The sequence below is a fragment of the Pelodiscus sinensis genome, chromosome 31 (genome assembly GCF_052426305.1).
Source record: "Pelodiscus sinensis isolate ZL-2025 chromosome 31, ASM5242630v1, whole genome shotgun sequence".
In the NCBI taxonomy this organism is placed as follows: Eukaryota; Metazoa; Chordata; order Testudines; family Trionychidae; genus Pelodiscus; species Pelodiscus sinensis.
The window spans coordinates 2,254,167-2,274,111 of NC_143082.1; the positions used below are offsets into that span (position 1 = coordinate 2,254,167).

The following is a 19,945-nucleotide window of genomic DNA, read 5'->3' on the forward strand; positions in this document are numbered from 1 at the left end:
GCAATTTTAGAAGCCATTAAAGACCTTTAATTATTTCACAGTTGGTCAATTTTGCAGAAATATTGCCACAAGGCAAGAATGTAGTTGTGACCTACACCCAGTGTGGTTCACTGTCCCATGCAGTGGCACCTAGACCACAGCAACAGATAAGATCATCACTTATCCCATTACATTTCAAAAGGGTCACTAGGTGGCTCTGCCCTCCCTCTACCCTCCCTCCCGTTTTTGAATTGCCTTGGGTCACCAAGTCTTCCTGAATTGTCAAAATGGGTCCCCATCTGGAAAAGGTTGGGAACCGCTGCATCTAAGCAAAGCCCAAAACACTTTTTGAGACAAGATTAGAGTTTTAAGGGTGCCAATTAGATGGAACGAGTTAAAACGACTGTTAATTCACATTAAAGGTCTTGTCTCCATTAAGAAATGACATACTTTAATAGAACACCTACCACATGTTAAAATCCTAGCAACACAAGGCAGGCTGTAGTTTGAACAAGTGCAAGCTGGTTGAGGAAAACCCCAGTGTTCTCCTTAGCTGCAAGGTGCATTTTCACTAGGGAAAAAGTGTGTTCTTAATCTGTCTCAGCCGGGTAGCTGTGTTAGTCTAAAAACGAGTAGCCCAGTCTTGTGGCACCTTAGGGTATGTCTACACTACCCCGCTAGTTCGAACTAGCGGGGTAATGTATGCATACCGCACTTGCTAATGAAGCCCGGGATTTGAATTTCCCGGGCTTCATTAGCATAAGCGGGGAGCCGCCATTTTTAAATCCCCGCTGCTTCGAACCCCGTGTAGCGCGGCTACATGGGGCTCGAACTAGGTAGTTCGGACTAGGGTGCCTATTCCGAACTACCGGTACACCTCGTTTCACGAGGAGTAACGGTAGTTCGGAATAGGACCCTAGTCCGAACTACCTAGTTCGAGCCCCATGTAGCCGCGCTACACGGGGTTCGAAGCAGCGGGGATTTAAAAATGGCGGCTCCCCGCTTATGCTAATGAAGCCCGGGAAATTCAAATCCCGGGCTTCATTAGCAAGTGCGGTATGCATACATTACCCCGCTAGTTCGAACTAGCGGGGTAGTGTAGACATCCCCTTAGAGACTAACAAAAATATATAGAGGATCATGAGCTTTTGACCACAAAAGCTCATGATACTCTATATATTTTTGTTAGTCTCTAAGGTGCCACAGGACTACTTGTTCTTTATTTATATGGTAACTAATACAAGATAATATCTTAGAGAAGACAAGGCAATGTGTAATTTTAACACAAGGTCAAAATAAACCATAGGGAGCCCCATAATCTTTACTTTGATCTGTTAGCTCACATTTCTGTGTCCCACTTTACTCATCTGTGAAACAGCTGTTTTTATCCATATCTAGGTCATAGGAGAGTTACGGTAAGAGATTAAACGGTCCTCTGTAATGCTCTTTGAGATCCACAGATGAAACATGCCAGACTAGAGGAGTATTATCCTACTTCCTTTGCTCCACATTTGCAGGACTGAAACATCTGATCCAATCCTGCACACTCCTCAGGTCACTCGGCCTTTGCTGAAGTCATCCGAGAACTGAGAGCAGCCCAACACCAGGCAAGGCCTGGCCCTAAAATAATTTGTTTGTGCATTAATTTAGTAGCACCAGCAGGGGGCAGTGCAGCACAGCCATCTCTTCTTATTGGTAGTAGCAGCTTGAACCTATGGGGAAATCTGCCTCTTACCATATTTTTGTATCCATTCAGAAAAATGTTACTGATTACGAGACTTGAAAAGGAGGAGAAATTACTCTGTGCAGCTGGTAGGTGTGCAAGGTGGAGAGTTTTAAAAAAACTTTCAAAATATAATCTGAGGGAGACCCTTTCATCTTGAAAAATTCCAGTTTGCTTTACAATCTGAATGCCCCATGCTGTTCTCACCTACGCTGGAGCAAAAAAACCCAATGAAATTGGCTAGGGATGAATTGAGATACTACTGTGAAGAGCAGGGCATAAAAGCAGAGGTTAGATGGAATAGATTACATGAGATGGAGGACACCGTGATAGAATATTCTTTCCTCAGCCTACAGAAGCCCCTCCCTGACATGCTGTGGAGTTGGAGTAGGGTGGCCAGGAGGGGGTAGGCAGCAGCTACTTGACATGGAATATGCCCAGAGCAACATGTAACAAATCTCTCAGCGGAAATTTGGACCCAAGTTAACCTTGCTCCAGCTGCTGTCGGAACTAGAACAATGCTGCCCCGATTACCTGGGCATGCTGCTAGGACCATATTCTTTAGGAGCAGCAGCCAAGCCAGGAGGTGGAATGGCGTGGAAGGGCACCACGCAGCAGCAGCTGCCAGAGGCTTTCTGTCTGTGCAGCACAGAGGCAGGCACCAGGCCTACAGAAGGGCAGCTCCTAAAGAACATCCCTGCTGTGTAGTGCAGAGTGGGGCTGAGGCATGGCCCTGCCCTCCCCTGGCATCACACCCACCTGGCAGCATCTGGCACTCTAGGGCGTGCCAAGACTCCTTGGACACTTGCATTTGTGGCGCAGAAGCAGCAGGGGTCGGGCTCCACTGGAACGCATGTTCCCTGCATCCTGCTTGTAGGCAGGGAGTCAGAATCTGTCTGGATCTACAGCACTGGGCATGAGCCTCAGTTCTCCTCCAACAAAGGATCTGCGCTGATTTGCACCCAGTGCCCTCGTAGCAGGCAAACAGGTCAAAGTCTGCCCTCGGTTCCTCCTGGGCACCTTCCTTGACGTGAGTGGGATTAAATGGGCTCTGGCCATTCAGACTGAATCCAGCAGCTCTTCTTTGGACTTCCGTTGCGCGCTCTGATTTCTTTTCATAGTCCAGCGCTGCTCTTCCCGTTCCTGCTTCCCGTGTGAGAGAGAGAGACCCATGGCCTTATAGTAACAACACCCAAAGATGTTCCCAAAGTCTCTTTCTCTCCTTTTTGCCAGCACAAACATCTTCCTTCTCCCCGCCCCCCAAGCCACGTGACACATTCTGTGCACTGGTTCCATAAATTTCAACCAGACCAAGCGTGTTGCATATTTAATGCAGCCCTCGCCTGCCTCTTGCGATCTCTTTACATAAGACCCTCCAAGAATTACCCAGCAACACGGATTCACCCATCAGCTTCTCTTACAGTAGCGTGTGGACATGCATGTGGGACAAGGCCCTTCCATTCCGGTGAGGTCCTAGGGATTTCTTGTTTTTCCGGACCAATTTCTTGCCTCATGCAGGGATGGTTTATGAGGAATTGTGGCCCCTGGATCTAGCGCAGACTCAGGCCCCATTACATCCTTCCCAGAATCCCGCAAGAAAGGAAGTATGAGCACAGTTCACAAAATGCCATTGATGAAACCCTGGTCCTGTCAAACTCAATACGGGATTTTTGCCATTGACTTCAGTAGGGTCAGTATTTCACTCTTTAGGCAATATGTAAAAGTGGTAGAGGCTTTATACATGGGGGACCCCCCCGGTCCAGTACCATCAGGGCCTGAGCAATCCCAAACCACAGAGTTTACTGGATGAGGGGAAGTCAAAGCTTCCCTCCCGGCCTGTCAGCTCTGCTCCCCTGCTAGCCCCACTGCCCCCAGCCTTGCTGGGGCTGCGCTCCTGCCTGGGACAGAGCTGTACTCCCCAGCATATGGGGGGCACCAGGCCTTGTTGCCTCCTTCCCAGCTGGGGCTGCACCCCCCACTGTGCCCGGTGCCGGCCAGCCCCACTGCCTGCAGCCCATGTGGCGCTGAGCTCCTGGCTGGAGCTGTTCTCCCCACCGCCAGCCCAGCCCCTGAACCTGGCCAGATGGGGGCTCTCTGATCCACTCGTATCCATGGTCTGTTGCCAGAACAGAGAGTCCTGGATTTTCAAGGTTTATCCTGTATCAGAATGAGGGGGAGAGAGAGTGTGAGAGAGGGGATGTGGGGGGATAGAATTATCTTGCTCTTGCAACTCCCTGGAGCCGCCAAACCTTCCCCCTCATGCCTAGAAATATTTGGAGGCCAGCAACAGAGGCCAGATAAGCACACGATGGATTTGACTGACTGCAGATACCAGGCCCTGGTCATATAAGAAAGGGTGTAGGTGGGGAGAGGCAGGGCACCAGTTAAGGGGATGTGTCACTAGCAGGGATTCATTGGACTTTCAGTTGGCCGGAAATTGCTGTCTCCATTGATTAAGGGGCAGCACTTAGCTCTGATCTGTTGATCCCTGGCCCATTTGTCCTCCACTCCCACTGCTGCTATTCTGAACTTCCCAGTAATCAGAGCCGATGCCAAGGGATTCTGGCCGGGCTTGGGGTTGAAGAGAAACAAATCTCCGCAAATGGACGTTTTGCTGGCTAACGTTTTGGGGAAAGGGATGAGTGTCTTCTCAGAGTCTCCTCCATTGACTGCCCCGTCGTCAGACCAGAATCAGACTAGCCTGAGTCACATCCATGACTGGGAGATGTGTCAGCCAGGGGTTAAGGGAAGTAGGACAGGGAGAGACGCTGGGGGTCATACCGCGATCCTGGCACCTGTCAAGCAAGCATAGGAGCTGCCTGGATTTCTGACCTGCTTGGGGAAGGCATCTTCTTACCTTCCTGGGGGGCTGCAGCGAGGAGATCGCATAAGCCCGAAGGGAGCCAGCGCGTCCAAACGAGCTTGTGTCGCGTCCCTTGTAGAAAGGCAAAGGGAAAGTCTCCCTGCAAGAAACAACAGTATCAAGGGAATACGGCTCCAGGGGCCTCCTCTCTCTTCCTCGCCAGGGTCCCATCGAGTCCCCTTATCTTTCCAGGAGTTGGCTGCGGGAGGAGCCGGGCCCCCTGATTACAGCGGAGGGCTCTTGAGGTAGAGGCCGGCATGTGGCCAAGTCTCTTCACATCTCTGAGCCTCCATTTCCCTGGTCTATAAAGCGGAGGGAGGGGTCAATACTTGTGCCACTGCAGGCGGGTGAGGGACACACAAAGGACACACACGGTGCATAAAGCCAAGAATCGGGAGTGGGCTGCATGACTGGTCCTCCTCCATCTCAGTGGGCTGCAGCAGCCCACAGCCCGTGAACCCCCTATCGGCTCCCCTCCCCCCAGCACCAGAGCCCCACACTTCCTATTTCTCCCTCCCCGCACTTTTGGAGCACCACGAATCCGCTGGTTTGCGCTCCACCCCTGTGCCTCCCCCGCCCTCCCAGAACTAGAACAGTGCCGAAGCGCTGAGTCGCGGCATTGCAGCTCTTGGAGGGAAGAGAAGGAGCGGAGACGGAGCGCGAGGCCGGTGATTCGAGCTGCTCCAAAAGTGCTGGGAGGGAGGCGAAGGAGCAGGATGTGTGCGGCTCCAGCCCCCCAGTGCGCCAGAGGCACGTGGGAGTCAGGGACAGAGAGCGGGTCTGGGGGCCGCAGGTTGGCCCCCACTGATTAAAGTGTCTCTCAAGGCGATGTCGATCTACTGATGTAAGTTCGTAGTGTGCACCCGGCCTTGTCTGCGCTGCAGTGAGGTCCCTGCAGCTGTCTTGTGCCAGCTGACTCGGCCTGCAGTGCTGTTTAATTGCAGTGTAAACTTCGGGGTCCAGACTGCAGCCTGTGCTCCGGGATCCTCCTATCTCGCAGGGCTCTAGAGCCAGGATGGTTATGCTGCAGCCAAACAGCCCTGCGGCCCGAGCCCCAGGAGCTGACTGAGCTGCCACGGGCCAGCTGCCGTTTTGTAACTGCAGGAGCAACTTTGTACCGTTGCTGGGGGAGTCTAGCTGTGAGGGGCACGGCTGCTGGGCTAGCTGAGAGTTTCTCCCACAGCCGGCATAGACGCAGGAAGTAGGGTGCGGGGGGTGCACCCCCATATATTCCACCCTGCTTCCCTCTGCCCGGGGTTTATTCCCACTGCCAGCTCCGCCACCTGTGGGTCCCGGCCTCTGGGGGATTCCACCCCCGCCATCCCTGCAGGATCTGCAGCCAGGCCATCAGCCCTGGAGGCTCCGCTGTCGTTCAGGTTTCTGCCGCCGGCCTGGGGGTCCGCACCCACCTCCCTCTGTGGCTAAGCTACCAGCTCTCCTGGATCGTACAGATAGACATCATTATCGCAAACGGCATCCGGCCCCTCCCGTCTGGGAGAGCTGGCAACCCGAGCTGTGACCCCAGCCGGGGGCGGCAAAGGGCACAAACAGGTGTGGGGGGGTGCAGCTCAGCCCCCCCCACCCTAAAAATAGTTCCAGCAGCATTTTTGGCCAGCATTCCTGCACCATTTCCTGTGGTATTTCTGCTGGGAGAAGATGGAAGTGGAGTAGCTGAGAGCTCCTCGCACAGCTGGTGCCCTGGCAGCATCCCGCAGTCGAGTAGCTGGGAGGTTTTTTCCCGATCTTGTGCAATGCTCCTCACTGCAGTAGTAACTCTCCATGGGCCACACCCTGCTGCCTGCTCCAGTCCAGGGTTTTTTGCTGGGAGAGTCGGGCTGCCCCGGCCAGGCAGACCCCTTACACCGGCACTCACATATTGCCTGCTGCTGGAGTGGCAGGGTCTGTGAGCAGGGACAGTGCGCCGGCTCCATGGGCTTCAGTGAATATTCCCCAGGCTGCAAGGAGAAGAGATGTCTTGTGCTGGAGAAGAGTTACTGAATTATTGATTCAAATAAGCACATTCTATACATGTATTCTAGGCCTAATGCTCCAGTTGGAATTCCTTATGTACCTGCGGATGCCTTTCTATGAAGGAGATTATGGAGAAGTCCGGAAGGGAGACAAAGGAATGTCAAAGAAAAATCAAAAGGCAGATAAAAGGGATGCCGGTGGCCTTTCATGCAAGGACTCCGTTCCTCAGTAGACAGCTGTGTTCACTTCACACGAGACAGTCCATCAGAAATGAATGAGATGGGATAAGTGCCTGGGAGATTTGCAGGAGTTTGTCTAGACACAGCTTGCCTGCTGCAGCGAGACGCTGCATTTAAACAGCCAGCATCCTTTTCAAGTTGCTCCTTTTTAAATGCTCCTCCATAGCCCTGACCCCCTCCATGTACCACACAGACACACACACACAGAGACACACACACACCTACCTCCACATCTCTCTCTCTCACCACGGGAGTGCAGTCTTTACAGATCCAGTAACCTTGGGGGATTTTCATACAGAGGCGGCATTAGACAGTGAACCCACATCATTCTCCTGGAGCAGATAGAGTTGGGAGGTTCTTTGCAGACGTTTTGTGAGATGGCATGGGGGTGCCCATTCAATCAGTATATTACAGTCATGAGGCGCTTAGAGAATTAAGAGAGTGCATCCTTTCTGACCCACCCTTTTTCCACTGACTAAAGAGAGAAAAGAAATCCACGGCCCTAGGAGCCAGAAATCACTAGCCCTCAGGCAGATGATGTCTGTTGAGAAGGAATAGAGTTAAGATCTAAAACTCATGGGCTCCGTTCGGCTGCTGGTGCTAATGTAAATCCTGCCGTTACCCTGAATTTACACTGGTGTAATTGAGAGCACCAGTTTATTTAACACCTGGGAGGGTTTTAAAAAAACATTTAAATTGCCTTTGCATCTTGTGGTTGTTTGTTTACTTGCTTGCACTTCACTCAGCTGGGGATGGTGCTAGTAGGTTCCTTGGGTTCTTCTACTACTTGTTATTCCCCTGGGTTTGGGGGGTCTCAGAATCTCGGGGGACAATTTAAATGGACGATACTAACCGTTTGCAGTGTCATGTGGCACTGGGCCAGGTTCTCCTGCCGACCCTTCCATGGATGCCTGTCGAGTTGTGCAGAGTGTAGCTGGTAAAAAAAGTTGTCTCTGAAGCCAACAGAAGAAACCGTTACACCCGTCACAAAAATAACCTTTCTTGTTTATATTTCTTAGGCCCTGCTGTCTGGTGGTTAACAGGGCCTAAGGGAACAACTGGGGACTTGTTTTCTAAGCCCAGTTTTGAGAGGAAGCAGCCCGAGCAGGGAGCTGGGAGTCTGAACACTTTGTAGATGGAAGTTGTATTCACATTCGGCTCAGTCTGCACGGCAGACCTTACAGCGGCACAGCCGCAGCACTTTGGGGGCACTGCTCTAAGGTCTCTGTGCCGACGGCAGAGAACTCTCCGGCCGGCATAATTAAACCACCCCCAGCAAGCGGGGTTGCTCTGTCCAGCGCTGCTGGAACTATTTTTAGGGCGAGGATGCTGAGTTGCGCCCCCCTCTCACCGCCCCAGGCTGGAGTCGCATCTGGAATTGCCTCCTCTCCCAGACCAGATGGTGGACGGCATCACTGAAAATGGCAGCTGAGCCACAGCTGGAGGCGGCTGTGGAGACCCCGGCTGGTGGCAGGCCCCAGAGTGGCAGTGCAGATTCCAGGGCCAATCACCTGGACCTCGGGGACGGTGGGAAATGGGGTCCCAGGAGTGTCAAAGCTACTGGGGCCAGCGGGACTCCAGAGGGACCTCCCAGCCGCCGCAACGTGGGGCTGACCGAGCTGGTGTCGGGGCTGGCCCCTTGGCACGGAGAAACCAGGTGGAAAGTCTGGGTCGCTGCAGCACCCCGCCCTCCTACTTCCTGCGCCTATGGCTACGTCAGAGGGAGGGGTTCTCCTGCCAACACACACCAGTGGTTTTGTTGGTGAAACTGGGGGTCGGCGGTGTTTTTTCACAACACATATTTTTCTGATAAAAGTGACAGTATAGACAGAGCCTTAGAAATAAGGTACAGGGATTGAGGGCGGCCTTCCTGGAAGATTTGTTTCAGTCAAACGCAAGTTACTGGGTTTAATACAGAAGTAAGTGGCCTGTTAATATACTAGATGACAGATAACTACGGAGTGAACCTCTAGTCCAGCACCCTCGGGACCTGACCGGTGCCGAACTGGAGAATTTGCCAAAGCACAGGAGGTCAGTGTCGTCTAGCAGCATTACCAGCCCTTCCACTGCTTCCTGGGCTCTGAGAAGACATTTAAGAGTACGCTGGAGCTAAATTACAGCATGGAACATGGAGAGCCAGGACTGGAGGCTGTAAACAAACTTTATGGGACCGCGGGAAACTTGGCCTTGCCCATAAGTGGACATCCAGCTAACATCATGCCAGAGCATGGATGTTGCTGGACCAACAAGTGCCGGACAAGAGAGACTCAACCTGTAGACCCTTCTGGCCTTAAACTCAACTGTCATATGGACTCTGGTAGGGTATGCGGTCTAGTGGTTACAGGAAGGGAGGCCTGGAAATCGGGACTCTGATTTCTGTTCCTAAATCTGCTGCTGCCTTCTTGTGTGATCTCAAAGCAAACCTCCGTTTCTGTGTCTTCAGAATGCAGCTGTTCATATTTTACTTGCCTGCCTCACAGAGAAACTTAATTAAAGAGTGTTCATAATGGGAAGTGAGATCTTTGGCTAGAAGCTGCTGTTGAAATACAAAGCAGTTGCCTCTGACTGGCACTGAGAAAGGAATACCAAGGGGAGAAAAGCCAGCAGCATTTTCAGATAGCCTACGCGCCGGCCTTTGTTGTTTTTGCAGGTGGGCCTGTGCGTGTGTGCGTGTGAAGGCATGACTGTCAACTTACTGCATAGCTCCGCTGCATCTCATTTCTAAGTTTCTTTTTGATGTCTCTGCCTGTTGTCTCCTGTCTTACAGTGTATTTTCGCCAGGGGAAAAGGGTGTTTTCTTACGTGTGGCCAGTAACTAACGAGGCAAAATCCAGGTGAAGACAAAGCCGTTTGTAGTTCTCACACAAGGTCAAGAGGAAGACTCCGTGGAGCCTAGAGCACGTCTCTTCTTGGGGTGAAAACAAGGCTTTAGCCTGCAAACTCTACTGCTAAGAGGCCATCTTTTAGTCACGTGTGTGGGGTACCTAGAACAACAGGGAGTACTACACCCAAATTGTAACACTAAAAAAGGTGCGGGCATAAGGGGGACAGGCAAGCTCCCAGTGATCTCTGTTTCCTATCCCTGCTTGCACAGGCTCTGAGCCTTTGTCTCATGCTATAGGATTGAAGACTGGAGGGGAACAAATTGCAGGAAAACAATTCACCATCCTCTCTCCAGGAATGACAACACATCACCCAGCTGCCTGCAGATAAGCTGGAGGCGAGACGGAACCTCCATGTCTCCCTGCCTCCTGATTGCTTCTGAATGTATAAGGAAGTGGGAACGGCCCTGCCGGTGCAGTAATTGAAACCAGGATTAAAGACAATCTGAAATCCACTTGGTATTGATTAAAAAAAAAACCCTAAACAACAAACTACCTTGTGGTTGGATGAGGCGCCATTTTAAAATCAAATCCCCCCCCCCCCCGCTCTTCTCTGGTTTGCAGATGGAAAGATGCAATCACTCCCCCAGCCACTGACTTTTTGAGCCACAGCTTTGAAGCTTGGTGTACTGTCTGTGTCTCCTTTTAATACCACACTCCCCCACCCCTGTGATCTTCTCTCGGGCAGTGACGGGAGGGGCAGCGGCATGGCATTAGAGCGGGTTTTTTCAGCGTGCCATCTGAATTAAGAGGTGGTGATATGGGAGACAGGTTATTGCGAGACAGGCAGATTAATCTGCAGGGGGGCCTGAGGCCCTGCTGGGATTTGCCTATCATGCTGATAGCCCCCCCTCCTCCCCCATTAATTTATTCTGCTCTGACAGCACATTAGAAAGAAAGTAAGGCGCTTAGGGAAAGCATCCATCTCGGTGCCCCAATTACACACAAGTCCCTGTTCCAGCCAGCAGTGATGTGGGGAGAAGGGATGCGGAGATGGAGGAAGTCATGTCTGGGGTTCAGCTGGCTGCAAAGACAATACTGACATTTGTCCTGTCCAGTTGGCTCACATCCCCCCCTCTTCTTGTCCCTTCACGTCCCAGGATGCTGCCTTGTCACCCTGTTTCAGCAGCTTCAAAATCAGATCCTCCCACATCATCCCTGCACTGCTGCCCATATCATCATCATCTCCTGAAAACGCTCCCAGCAAAGTCAGCTTCCCCTCTCCTTGCTCCGTACCCTCCCTCCCTTAGCTCCCGCGGGTATCTTGCAGCGCCCGTTTTCTCGGCTCTATTTTTGTAGGTGGGAAAATCGAAGCAGCAAGACGGGGGCAGTTAGCAGAGGCAGCCCAGTGCATTTCCATGTCGGTCTGCTCCATTCTGGGTCGGAACTGTCATATGAGAGATTATGTCCATTGTCTGTTTCTAGGCTAAGCTGCTAAGGGGCAGGATCTCTGTCTCCTTGTATGCTCTGTGGAATGCCCAGTACATTGTCTGTGCTTAATAATAACTACAGCAATCATGACACTAATACTAGGCACCTAATGTGGGTACTTATGTGCCTAAGATCAGAACTTCCCTGTAATTTTTTCAATCTGTGTGCAGAATGAATTTTATTTTGTGCACTACCAATAGAAACACAGGCTGCTGGCTGTAGGCGCTCTGCTAATCAGCTGGGTGGCCACATGCTCTCAGGTTACAGGGAACTGCTTATGAGTGGATCTCTGGCTGTCCTCAGTTCCCTTTATTTGACAACTGAACACAATTGGATTCTTCTCTCTGTGACCCTGAGTCACACCACTGTGTTCAGTGTCGTCCCATAGGTGTAGCAAAGAGCAGAATTTGGTCCGGAATATACAAACTTATCTTGGTGCCACTGAGCAGAGCTAAACGTATAATGCATCAGTGCTGCACTGAACTGCCCCGTACGCAGGCCAATCCATTCTAGTTCCTTTTTTCACTCTTTGTTCCTTAATCCCCGCCAGCCCCCCGGGTATTAGAACATCCGAACGGCCCGACGGGGTCAGGCCAAAGGTCCATCTCGCCCAGTGTCCTGTCGTCCGACAGTGGCCAGAGCCAGGTGCCCCAGAGGGAGTGAACAGAACAGGGAACCATCGAGTGATCCCTCCCCTGTTGCCCATTCCCAGCTTCTGGCAAACAGAGACAAGGGAACCATCCCTGCCCAGCCTGGCTAACAGACCTTTTCCACAGGTTGACTGTGTTGTGTGAACATAAGAACGGCCATACTGGGTCAGACCAATGGCCCATCCAGCCCAGTATCCCCGTAGTGGTTGTGCAATTTCACATTTGAGTTCCTTCACAACTCTTGAATGAATACCACCTGATCCCGGTGACTTCCTGCTGGTTAATTCATCAGTTTGTCCCAGAACCTCCTCTACTGACCCCTCAACGTGGGACAGTGCCTCCGATCTGTCACCTAAAAAGAAAGGCTCCCTCCCAGCTCTGTCAGCGAATAGCAACACAAATCATTCATTTTAGCTTCTCTGCAACAGCCGTCTTGGGTGCTCCTTTAGCACCACGAACGACTGGGCGGGCTTCCTGCTACTGATGGAGTTCAAACTTTTTTTGCTGTTAGTTTCTGAGTCGTTTGCTAGTTACTGTTCACATTCTTTTTTGGCCTGCCTAATTATACTTTTACACTTGACTGGACAGAGGTTATTCTCCTTTCTATTTTCCTCCGTAGAATTTGACTTCCTAAGGTCACTTAAGGTTTATATCCTCCAGTTCAGCACATGAAGTCTGCTTTCAATGGCCGAATGCAGGAGAAACCAAACCTTTGGGGGGAATCTATGGGGAAGGAAGTGATCAACAGAGAGATCAGGTTCCTTGGGATGTGTGGCTCCCCTCAAATAAACAGCACGGCTACGTCTAGACTGGCATGATTTTGCGGAAATACTTTTAACGGAAAAGTTTTTCCATTAAAAGTATTTCCGCAAAAGAGCGTCTAGATTGCAAGGATTCTTTTGCGCAAAAAGTGTTTTTGCGCAAAAGCATCTGTGGCCAGTCTAGACGCGATTTTGCGCAAGAAAGCCCCGATCGCCATTTTAGCCATCAGGGCTTTTTTGCGCAAAACAATCCTTCCCTGTCTACACTGGCCCTCTTGCTCAAGTATTCTTGCACAAGAGGGCTTTTTCCCTAGCAGGAGCGTGAAAGTATTTGCGCAAGAAACACAGATTTTGTACATTACAAAGTCAGTGCTCTTGCGCAAATTCAAGCAGCCAGTGTAGACAGGGGGCAAAATCTTGCCAATCTAGACGCACCCCACTAGTCTCCTTGGCTACGTCTAGACTGCAAGCCTCTTTCGAAAAAGAGCGTCTAGACTATTTTCGAAAAAAGTGGCCTGTGTTCGAAAAAACTTCCCCTGCATCTAGACTGCTGCCGTGTTCTTTTGAAAGTAATTTGAAAGAACACGGCAGTTTTTTCGACGGTGGAAATCTTCGTTTTACGAGGAAGAACACCTTTTTTTGAAAGAGCTCTTTCAAAAAAGGTGCTATGTAATGCAAACTCTGCTTTCAAAAAAGCGAGCCGCTTTTTCGAAAGAGAGCACCCAGACAGTCTGGATGCTCTCTTTCAAAAAAGCACAGTTTGCATCACATAGCACCTTCTTTCGAAAGAACTCTTTCAAAAAAAGGCGTTCTTCCTCGTAAAACGAGGTTTTCTGCAGTCGAAAAAACTGCCGCGTTCTTTTGATTTACTTTCGAAAGAACGTGGCAGCAGTCTAGATGCAGGGGAAGTTTTTTCGAACAAAGGCCACTTTTTTCAAAAACACCCTGTAATCTAGATACAACCCGTGTGTGTGTGTGTGTGTGTGTGTGTGTGTGTGTGTGATTCAGCAAGTATCTTCATCATTGTGTGAGCTTGTCTATCCATGGGGATGCCAATTTTTTTATTGTACGGGTGAAACTACCTAGGAGTATGTGTGTGCACTGTGATGAGAACATCTCCAGTTATGGGTCCGTGTCTCTGTGGATTGTTTGTCTCAGTGCATGTATCCACGATTGTTAGCACTTCTCAGTTTGTGTATTTCTGATATTGTGCGGGGACAGGTGTATGTGTTATCAGTCTCTCAACTGTCATGTCCCCGTTTATTGATGTATTAATTTGTATTTGTCTCAGTTTATGCAACTGTATCATTGCAAATGCGTCAGTTTGTGTCTTGCTGATATTGTGGGCTTGTATCTTCATTTGTACAGCACTTTTATTTTGTTGGAGCATCTCAGGACAGATCTCAGTGTGCCCTCTGCACTGATGCGTCTTTGTGTTTCTGTGTTTATTGTGTCTGTGCTATGTTGTGATTGTAAGTGTGTCAGTGCCTCTGGGACGAGACCTTTTGTCTCAGTGAGTCTGTGCGCTTGTGTTTGGGTGTAGGTCCATGTTACTATGTGCGACTTGTGTCTGCATTCTCGGCACATAGTTTCAGTTGCCCATTCATCGTCTCAGGGCATCCCTTGGCATACACTAAACACACGGCTGTGCAGGGCACCTGAAAATTTGGAGCATCACATCTTTGGGAACCCTTTCACAGCAACATGTCCTTGTTTGCCTAAGGGTGGCCCTATTCACCTCCACTGCAACCTGCCTGGTTCCTCCCCCACCCCACCACTCTCTCCCGCCAGCAGCAGCAGGGCTGCCTTCTCCCTATCCCCCCTCCCTCCCATGCTCCACTTGGCCAGCACCTAGTTGCTAGCGAGGGCTCCCTCTTGCCAGGCCGGGGGCAGAGAGAAGCTCTCAGCCTTTGTAGCTCTGCTCTAGCCTCCACAAAGCCCCCAAGCCCAGGCAGAAGCTGCACAGGGGTGATCAGTTGCATAGGGCCTCATAAAGTATAAGGATGGCCCTGCCTTGGCTCACATCCACACTCCATTTCCCTCTCCTCAACCTTTCCATCTCTGGAACCTCTTGTGACTGGGGGGAATGTTAGTTCTTACGGATGCGAGCGGTTTAGGGACGTTTCGACAGCGACAGAGAGCGAGCAAGGCAGGGACGAGGGGAGACCGAGGAAGTCAAGGGCTGTCTAGCTTAAGAACTAAACGCATCAGATGATTTGCCCTCTGGGAGTCAGGGGGGATGGGTACCGCGGGGCAGTGAGGAGTGGGTGAAAGAAGGGAAGGTGAGAACAGAGGTTACAGCAACGCTGAAACGACTCGGTTTTGACTGAGGCCGACCCGGCAGCTCCTGCCTGCCTTGGGGACTGTCAGAGCCATTCCCGTCTCGTCTCTTTGTCTTGGAAGCTTTCCCTGGCTGTGAAGGCTCTCCTGCGAATCCAGCGGCAGCAAGGGCCAAGCGCATCAGACATGCCCGGGCTGAGCCGGTGGCTCCTTAGATGCAGCTTTGATTCTTCTTCATGAATGCTAACGTGTTACCTCGGGGATTAGCGAGAGCCCTCCCCCAGACAGCCCAGGCTAGGAGGAGACGGGGCAACTTCTCCCCAAAGCTCCATTGCTCTGGCATGCCGGGGGGGTCGGCACGGCAGCTGTGGTTCCTTCACAGAGCCGGGGGGGGGTCTATGATTATTTTTAGACAGCGCATTTCACAGGGTGTCATCTTTAGTTTATATGATGTTTCCTCCCGCTCGCCTCTGTTCTCTCAGGCCAACTGGAGCATTTCAATGACGTCTTGTGTGCTCTGGCCATGCTGTGCAGGGCCGCGGCAAGCACAAGCAGCGGCGGAGGGAAGAAAGAAAAGAAAAGGGAAGGGAGGTCGTGATCAATGGCGCCATTAAGCAGAGCACCCTAGGGGCGGAAGGCGCAGTCTGCACCGGGAACACCCGCCGCCCGAGCCGCCACACTCTTTCCCGCCGCCTGGGCCTGACCCAGAGCCCCGGTGGAGTCAGTGGAAACTTTCATGGACTTCAGTGAGCTCTGAATCTCCACAGCCTCCCGAGCAGCCGTGGAAGAAGGTTTTCGCTTCTCAGGCAGTAAATGCTGGCGGGTGTGAGAGTAACCGGACGGTTCCCTTCTCTCACCTCCCCAGACACGCAGCTCGCCGCCCTCGGCAGGACATTCGCGAATGCCCGGCTCCCAAAGCCGGCCGGCCGTGTTATTTCCATTTTACAGGAGAGAAACTGAGGTGGCTTGTCCATGGGAAGCAAGTGGCAGGGCTGGAAAGAGAACCGAGGAGTCCGGTCGCCCAGCCTGTACTCTAAACATCAGCCGCACTCCCTCCCCAAACCAACTGTACAGCCCAGGAGTCTCCACTCCCAGTCGTCCGCTCTAACCGCTAGACTGTGCTGCCTCCCAGAGCTGAAACTAGAATCCAGGAGTCCACTCACCCAGCCTCTGCTCTAACCACTAGACCACACACACTCCCAGAACCAGAAGTAAAGCTTAGAACGCTTGACCCCCCCACTCCTCCTCCTGAACCACAAAGCCATGCGCCTCTCACTGCACGGAAAGAGTCTGATTCTGGCCTCCATTGACAAGAACGTCAATCAGGAGTCACCCAGCCTGGTCTCTGGCCGGCTGTTTCAGGGGAAGATGCAAGATTTCCTGCTGTCACAGCTCTGAAATAACTGTCCATAGGGAAGCCTCCCTCCACACTGTAACCTCTGTCAGCTGGAGGTCACAGGAGTCTTTACCGCCATCCCAAATGCTTGGAGTTTTGCTTTATTTATGAATATTTCATCTTTATTCCACTAAAACTGGCATGAGGGCAGAAGCAAGCCGGCCACGGTCAAATGCAAACACAGCCCACACCAAGAGGAGAGACACGGAGGCTGTTAAGAAAACATCTCTCCCCTCTGCCCGTCCCCCAAGCCAGCCAGTTACAATCCAGCTACCAGGGAACACACCACTGTCCAGTGGGGTGTGTGCAGTTTATACCACCTTGTGCTTCTGTCCACTCTGATCTCGACCAGGATGGGCCATGGTAATTCAATCTAGTACATACTAACCCATCTGCCCGTCACCCCCTAAAGGGATGGGAGAGAGGCAGAGAAGAAACTTGGATCTGTGCAACCCATTCCTCCTTCCCTGCTGCAAGAGGAGGTGAATGGACCGTCAGTGGCTGTATCTTTGTGAGGCCGGCTGCTTTCCCTTCTTGTCTTGAGTTGGGCGGAGGAAACCAGAGGACCAGTTGTTTGTGCTTAAGACCCTGAGAATAAACCCACCTCCCAGATGCTCTGGACTGTATCTAATCTACCCTCTCGGCTTTCTGCACCAACAAAATCAAGCAATGGTAGCGCTGAGGAAACCCGACCAGGGGAGCCGCAAAAATGGAAGCAAATTGAATCTGCAGGCTGAAAAGGTAAAGCCAGAAGGGTGTGCCCAGCTATGCAAGGCTACCCGGGCCACATTAATGGACAAAGAGTGCACTCAAAAAACCAACACCGCGCAATCGGCCTCTTTAAACCTGCAGATCAAAATCAGAGCCAGGGGGAGAGACACGGGGGAAATAAATCTCCTTTATTAATTATAAATCAGACACATATTGTGCCTGGCTCACTCCACCAGGCCTCGCTGCTGCACGTACTTCAAACCCAGCTCCTTAAACATTAATGCTGAGTCTTTTGAACCTCTTGTGGTTTTCAGATGCATCGGCCCAGAACAGGACAGTGGCTGCAGAAATCGCTGCACATTTCCTGTCCCAAGGTCTGGCTGCATTTTATGCTGTTAATTTCCATGGCTTCCCATTTCCCCCACCTCCAGCCGGGCTCCTGGGCCTTCCCCTGCCCCGATGTGTTCTTCAGTACTTGGCTTCTGTTTCTGCTATTCAGCGCCATGTTCATACACCAGCAATCTCCTGCTGGTGGCTCTGTGGACTCCCTTGGTGCCGGCTTCCCTCCCCACCGTGTGAGCTTTCTGCTGGCACTTCTAGGTCAGGCGGACTTGCTCACAGAAGTCCCCAGCTGAAGTCAGCCGACTCCAGTGTTGTGAACTCCCTCGGTGCCAGCCAGCACTCCGCCATGCCCAATAGAACCGTGAAGGAAAGTGACTTGCCCAAGCAGAATTCTCTGACTCCCGATCCTCTGCTCCCACCAGCTGACCACACTGCCTTATCCTGACTTATCAGCCCCCTAGCTCTAACCACCTAGTAACACGTCCTCAAGAAAAAGAAAATAGATTTGAGGAGTCTCCGCTTCCAGCCTCCCTTGCTCCACTCACTAGATTACACTCCCTCGTTAAAATAAACTTTGATCCCACGGCCACGCCGTCCTTTTGCCCAACAGCATAAAGCAAGATCCACCCCAGCTGAATTCAGTTTCACAAATTGTTTCTCCTTACTCCAGACTAGGACCAGTTCCCTTTTAATGCCTTTAGGCAGCTGCTGAAGCTACCAGGACCTGCAGCAAAGCCGGGTCTTACCCGGCCTTCTGATTGGCTCCTGGTGACATAATGGTGTTTATAGTTCAGCAATAAACCTTAAAGGGGCCCCCAGGAAAAAAGTCTCAGAAAGGCAAATAATGGCCACTTTGTCCGGCGCTGGAAGGAGCGCATTAGCATCCCCCTCCCAAACGTGACGGATACCCGTCGCTACGCAGGGCGGGCTACACAGCCTCCCTAGGAAAAGAGAGATGTAAAATCATTGAATGCAAACCTCCCCCCCCACTTGAAAACTAGTTCAGCGCAGCCACGAGCTAAGCCCGAACCTTTCCGTTCCTTCCCAGGGCTTGGACTGCTGAGCCCACCGAGCATGCTGGGTAATCCTATGGAAATGAGCCACGCCCAGCCCCTCCCACGTGGAATTGCTAGACTCCTCCGTGCCACAAAGCAGCCCTCCCCTCATTCGGCTTCCCGCGCTTTTTTTAAACTAGTCAGTTCCACGCCAAAGCAGAGGGCAAAAGGCGCAGCTCCCCACTGAATCCCCAGGAGCCCTCGTGCCGGGACATTCGGGGCGTGCTAGAGAGGAAGCGTGGGGGCACGGAGAGGGCGGTGGGGCTCTGTATTTTCCAGTGGGGCACAAGCGTGTACTCAGCCTGGGAAGGAGCTAGCAAGATACACAGACTCGCTTCTGCCTGGGGTGGTGGTGTGAGGTTTACACAGGCCAGAACCGGTGTCAAACCCGCTGTGTAAACATACTTTGGGACTGGGGGTGCACGGGCAAATCACTGTGCCACTAGTGTCCCCATCCACCCTTCATCTAGCTAGGGCTTGTCTACACAGCGACATTGTGCCGGTCCAAGAATCTAAACCCCTGCAGTTGCACCAGGATCACTCCCTGCGTGGAATCGTTTCTTCTGGGATTCCCGTTCAGTTTATATCGCTTTGGAGGTGGCTCGAGGTAAGCTGAAAAAAAAGCCCCTCTTATTCTGGAGGGGAGCATCCACCCGGGGAGTTTTACTGGCAGAACAAGCAGTTGGACTCTAGTGGCGTTACTAGAAACAATTCCAAATGCCAATACAAGCGCTGAGGTTGTAAGCTCCCGGGGGCGTGGATAGTCTCTTGCTCTGTATTTGTCAGTGCCCCGTGGGGCTGCAAACTCAGACCGGGGTGTCCAGCTTGCTAACCACTAGCCACACGTGGCTGTTTGGCCGGTGGAGTGTGGCTCGTTCACTGGAGCAGTCGCCCCTATTTTGCTGCATACACCACGGCTCTAGCAAACGCCTGTTGCTGGGAAGGCCAGTCTGTGTGACGCAAGGCCAGCTCTGTGCACAAGGGAGCTGCGGTGCGGCTCAGAGCAGACCCCTGGCCGTGCAACACACCACCAGGCACAGATGGGGGCCCTGCGGCGGGCGAGGCACCCTAGCCATGAAGAGAGCTATTCAGGCCCGGGTCAGTAGCCAGCGCCCCAGGGAGAATAGCCTTGGCTTTGCCTGGCGGGCTGCCCCCTGCCCTGGACTGATCTTAGTCTGGGTGATGGTGACCCCTCTTTGCAGCAGGGGGTGCTCTCGAGGTCCGAAGCCGTCCCGTGCTATTGTCAGTCCCTGCGGGGTGCTGCAGACGGGCCCGCAGAGGGCACGGCCGTGACAAAATGAGAGCTGGTGCGGGGGAAAGGGCCCATGAGCCATGCCCCGCAGCTGTGAAATAAGCAGCAGCCACCAGCTAGATTACTCTGTCCCGGCCTCGTTAGCCGCCCCGGGAGCTGCCTGGCGGACAAAGGCCCCCATTGTGGCTGGAGTGACAGGGGATTGAGTGGTACTGCTTGCTTCTCCTAGCGCCCGGGGCTGCTCACACGGCACCTGCGCTGAGGCCAGGGGGCCGGCGGGGAGGGAGGCCGCGGCTGCTGGAGCTTCGGGATGCCCCTCCTGGCTTCGACACCTGTTGTGGCTTCTCTCCCTCCCGCCCCATCCCAGCTCCTCTCTTGCCCTGTAACGCCAGCACGCTGGGCACTCGGAA

At 52.3% G+C, this 19,945-nt stretch overlaps 1 protein-coding gene across 7 annotated transcripts in view; it reads right to left on the reverse strand.

The window, feature by feature from the left end:
• Nucleotides 1-19,945, reverse strand: part of LOC149520907 (uncharacterized) — a 47,738-nt gene that overhangs the window by 13,046 nt on the left and 14,747 nt on the right. For 2 of the 7 annotated variants that reach the window (XM_089774850.1, XM_089774849.1), the window contains exon 2: nucleotides 2,462-2,845. The exons of 1 other annotated variant lie outside the window; for it this stretch is intronic. In XM_089774850.1, coding sequence (XP_089630976.1) covers nucleotides 2,462-2,845 — 384 coding nt within the window. Of the gene's footprint in view, nucleotides 1-2,461; nucleotides 7,729-19,945 lie in introns of all 7 variants that reach the window. 4 more of the 7 variants (XR_016348185.1, XR_016348184.1, XR_016348186.1 and 1 more) reach the window with 4 other exon arrangements.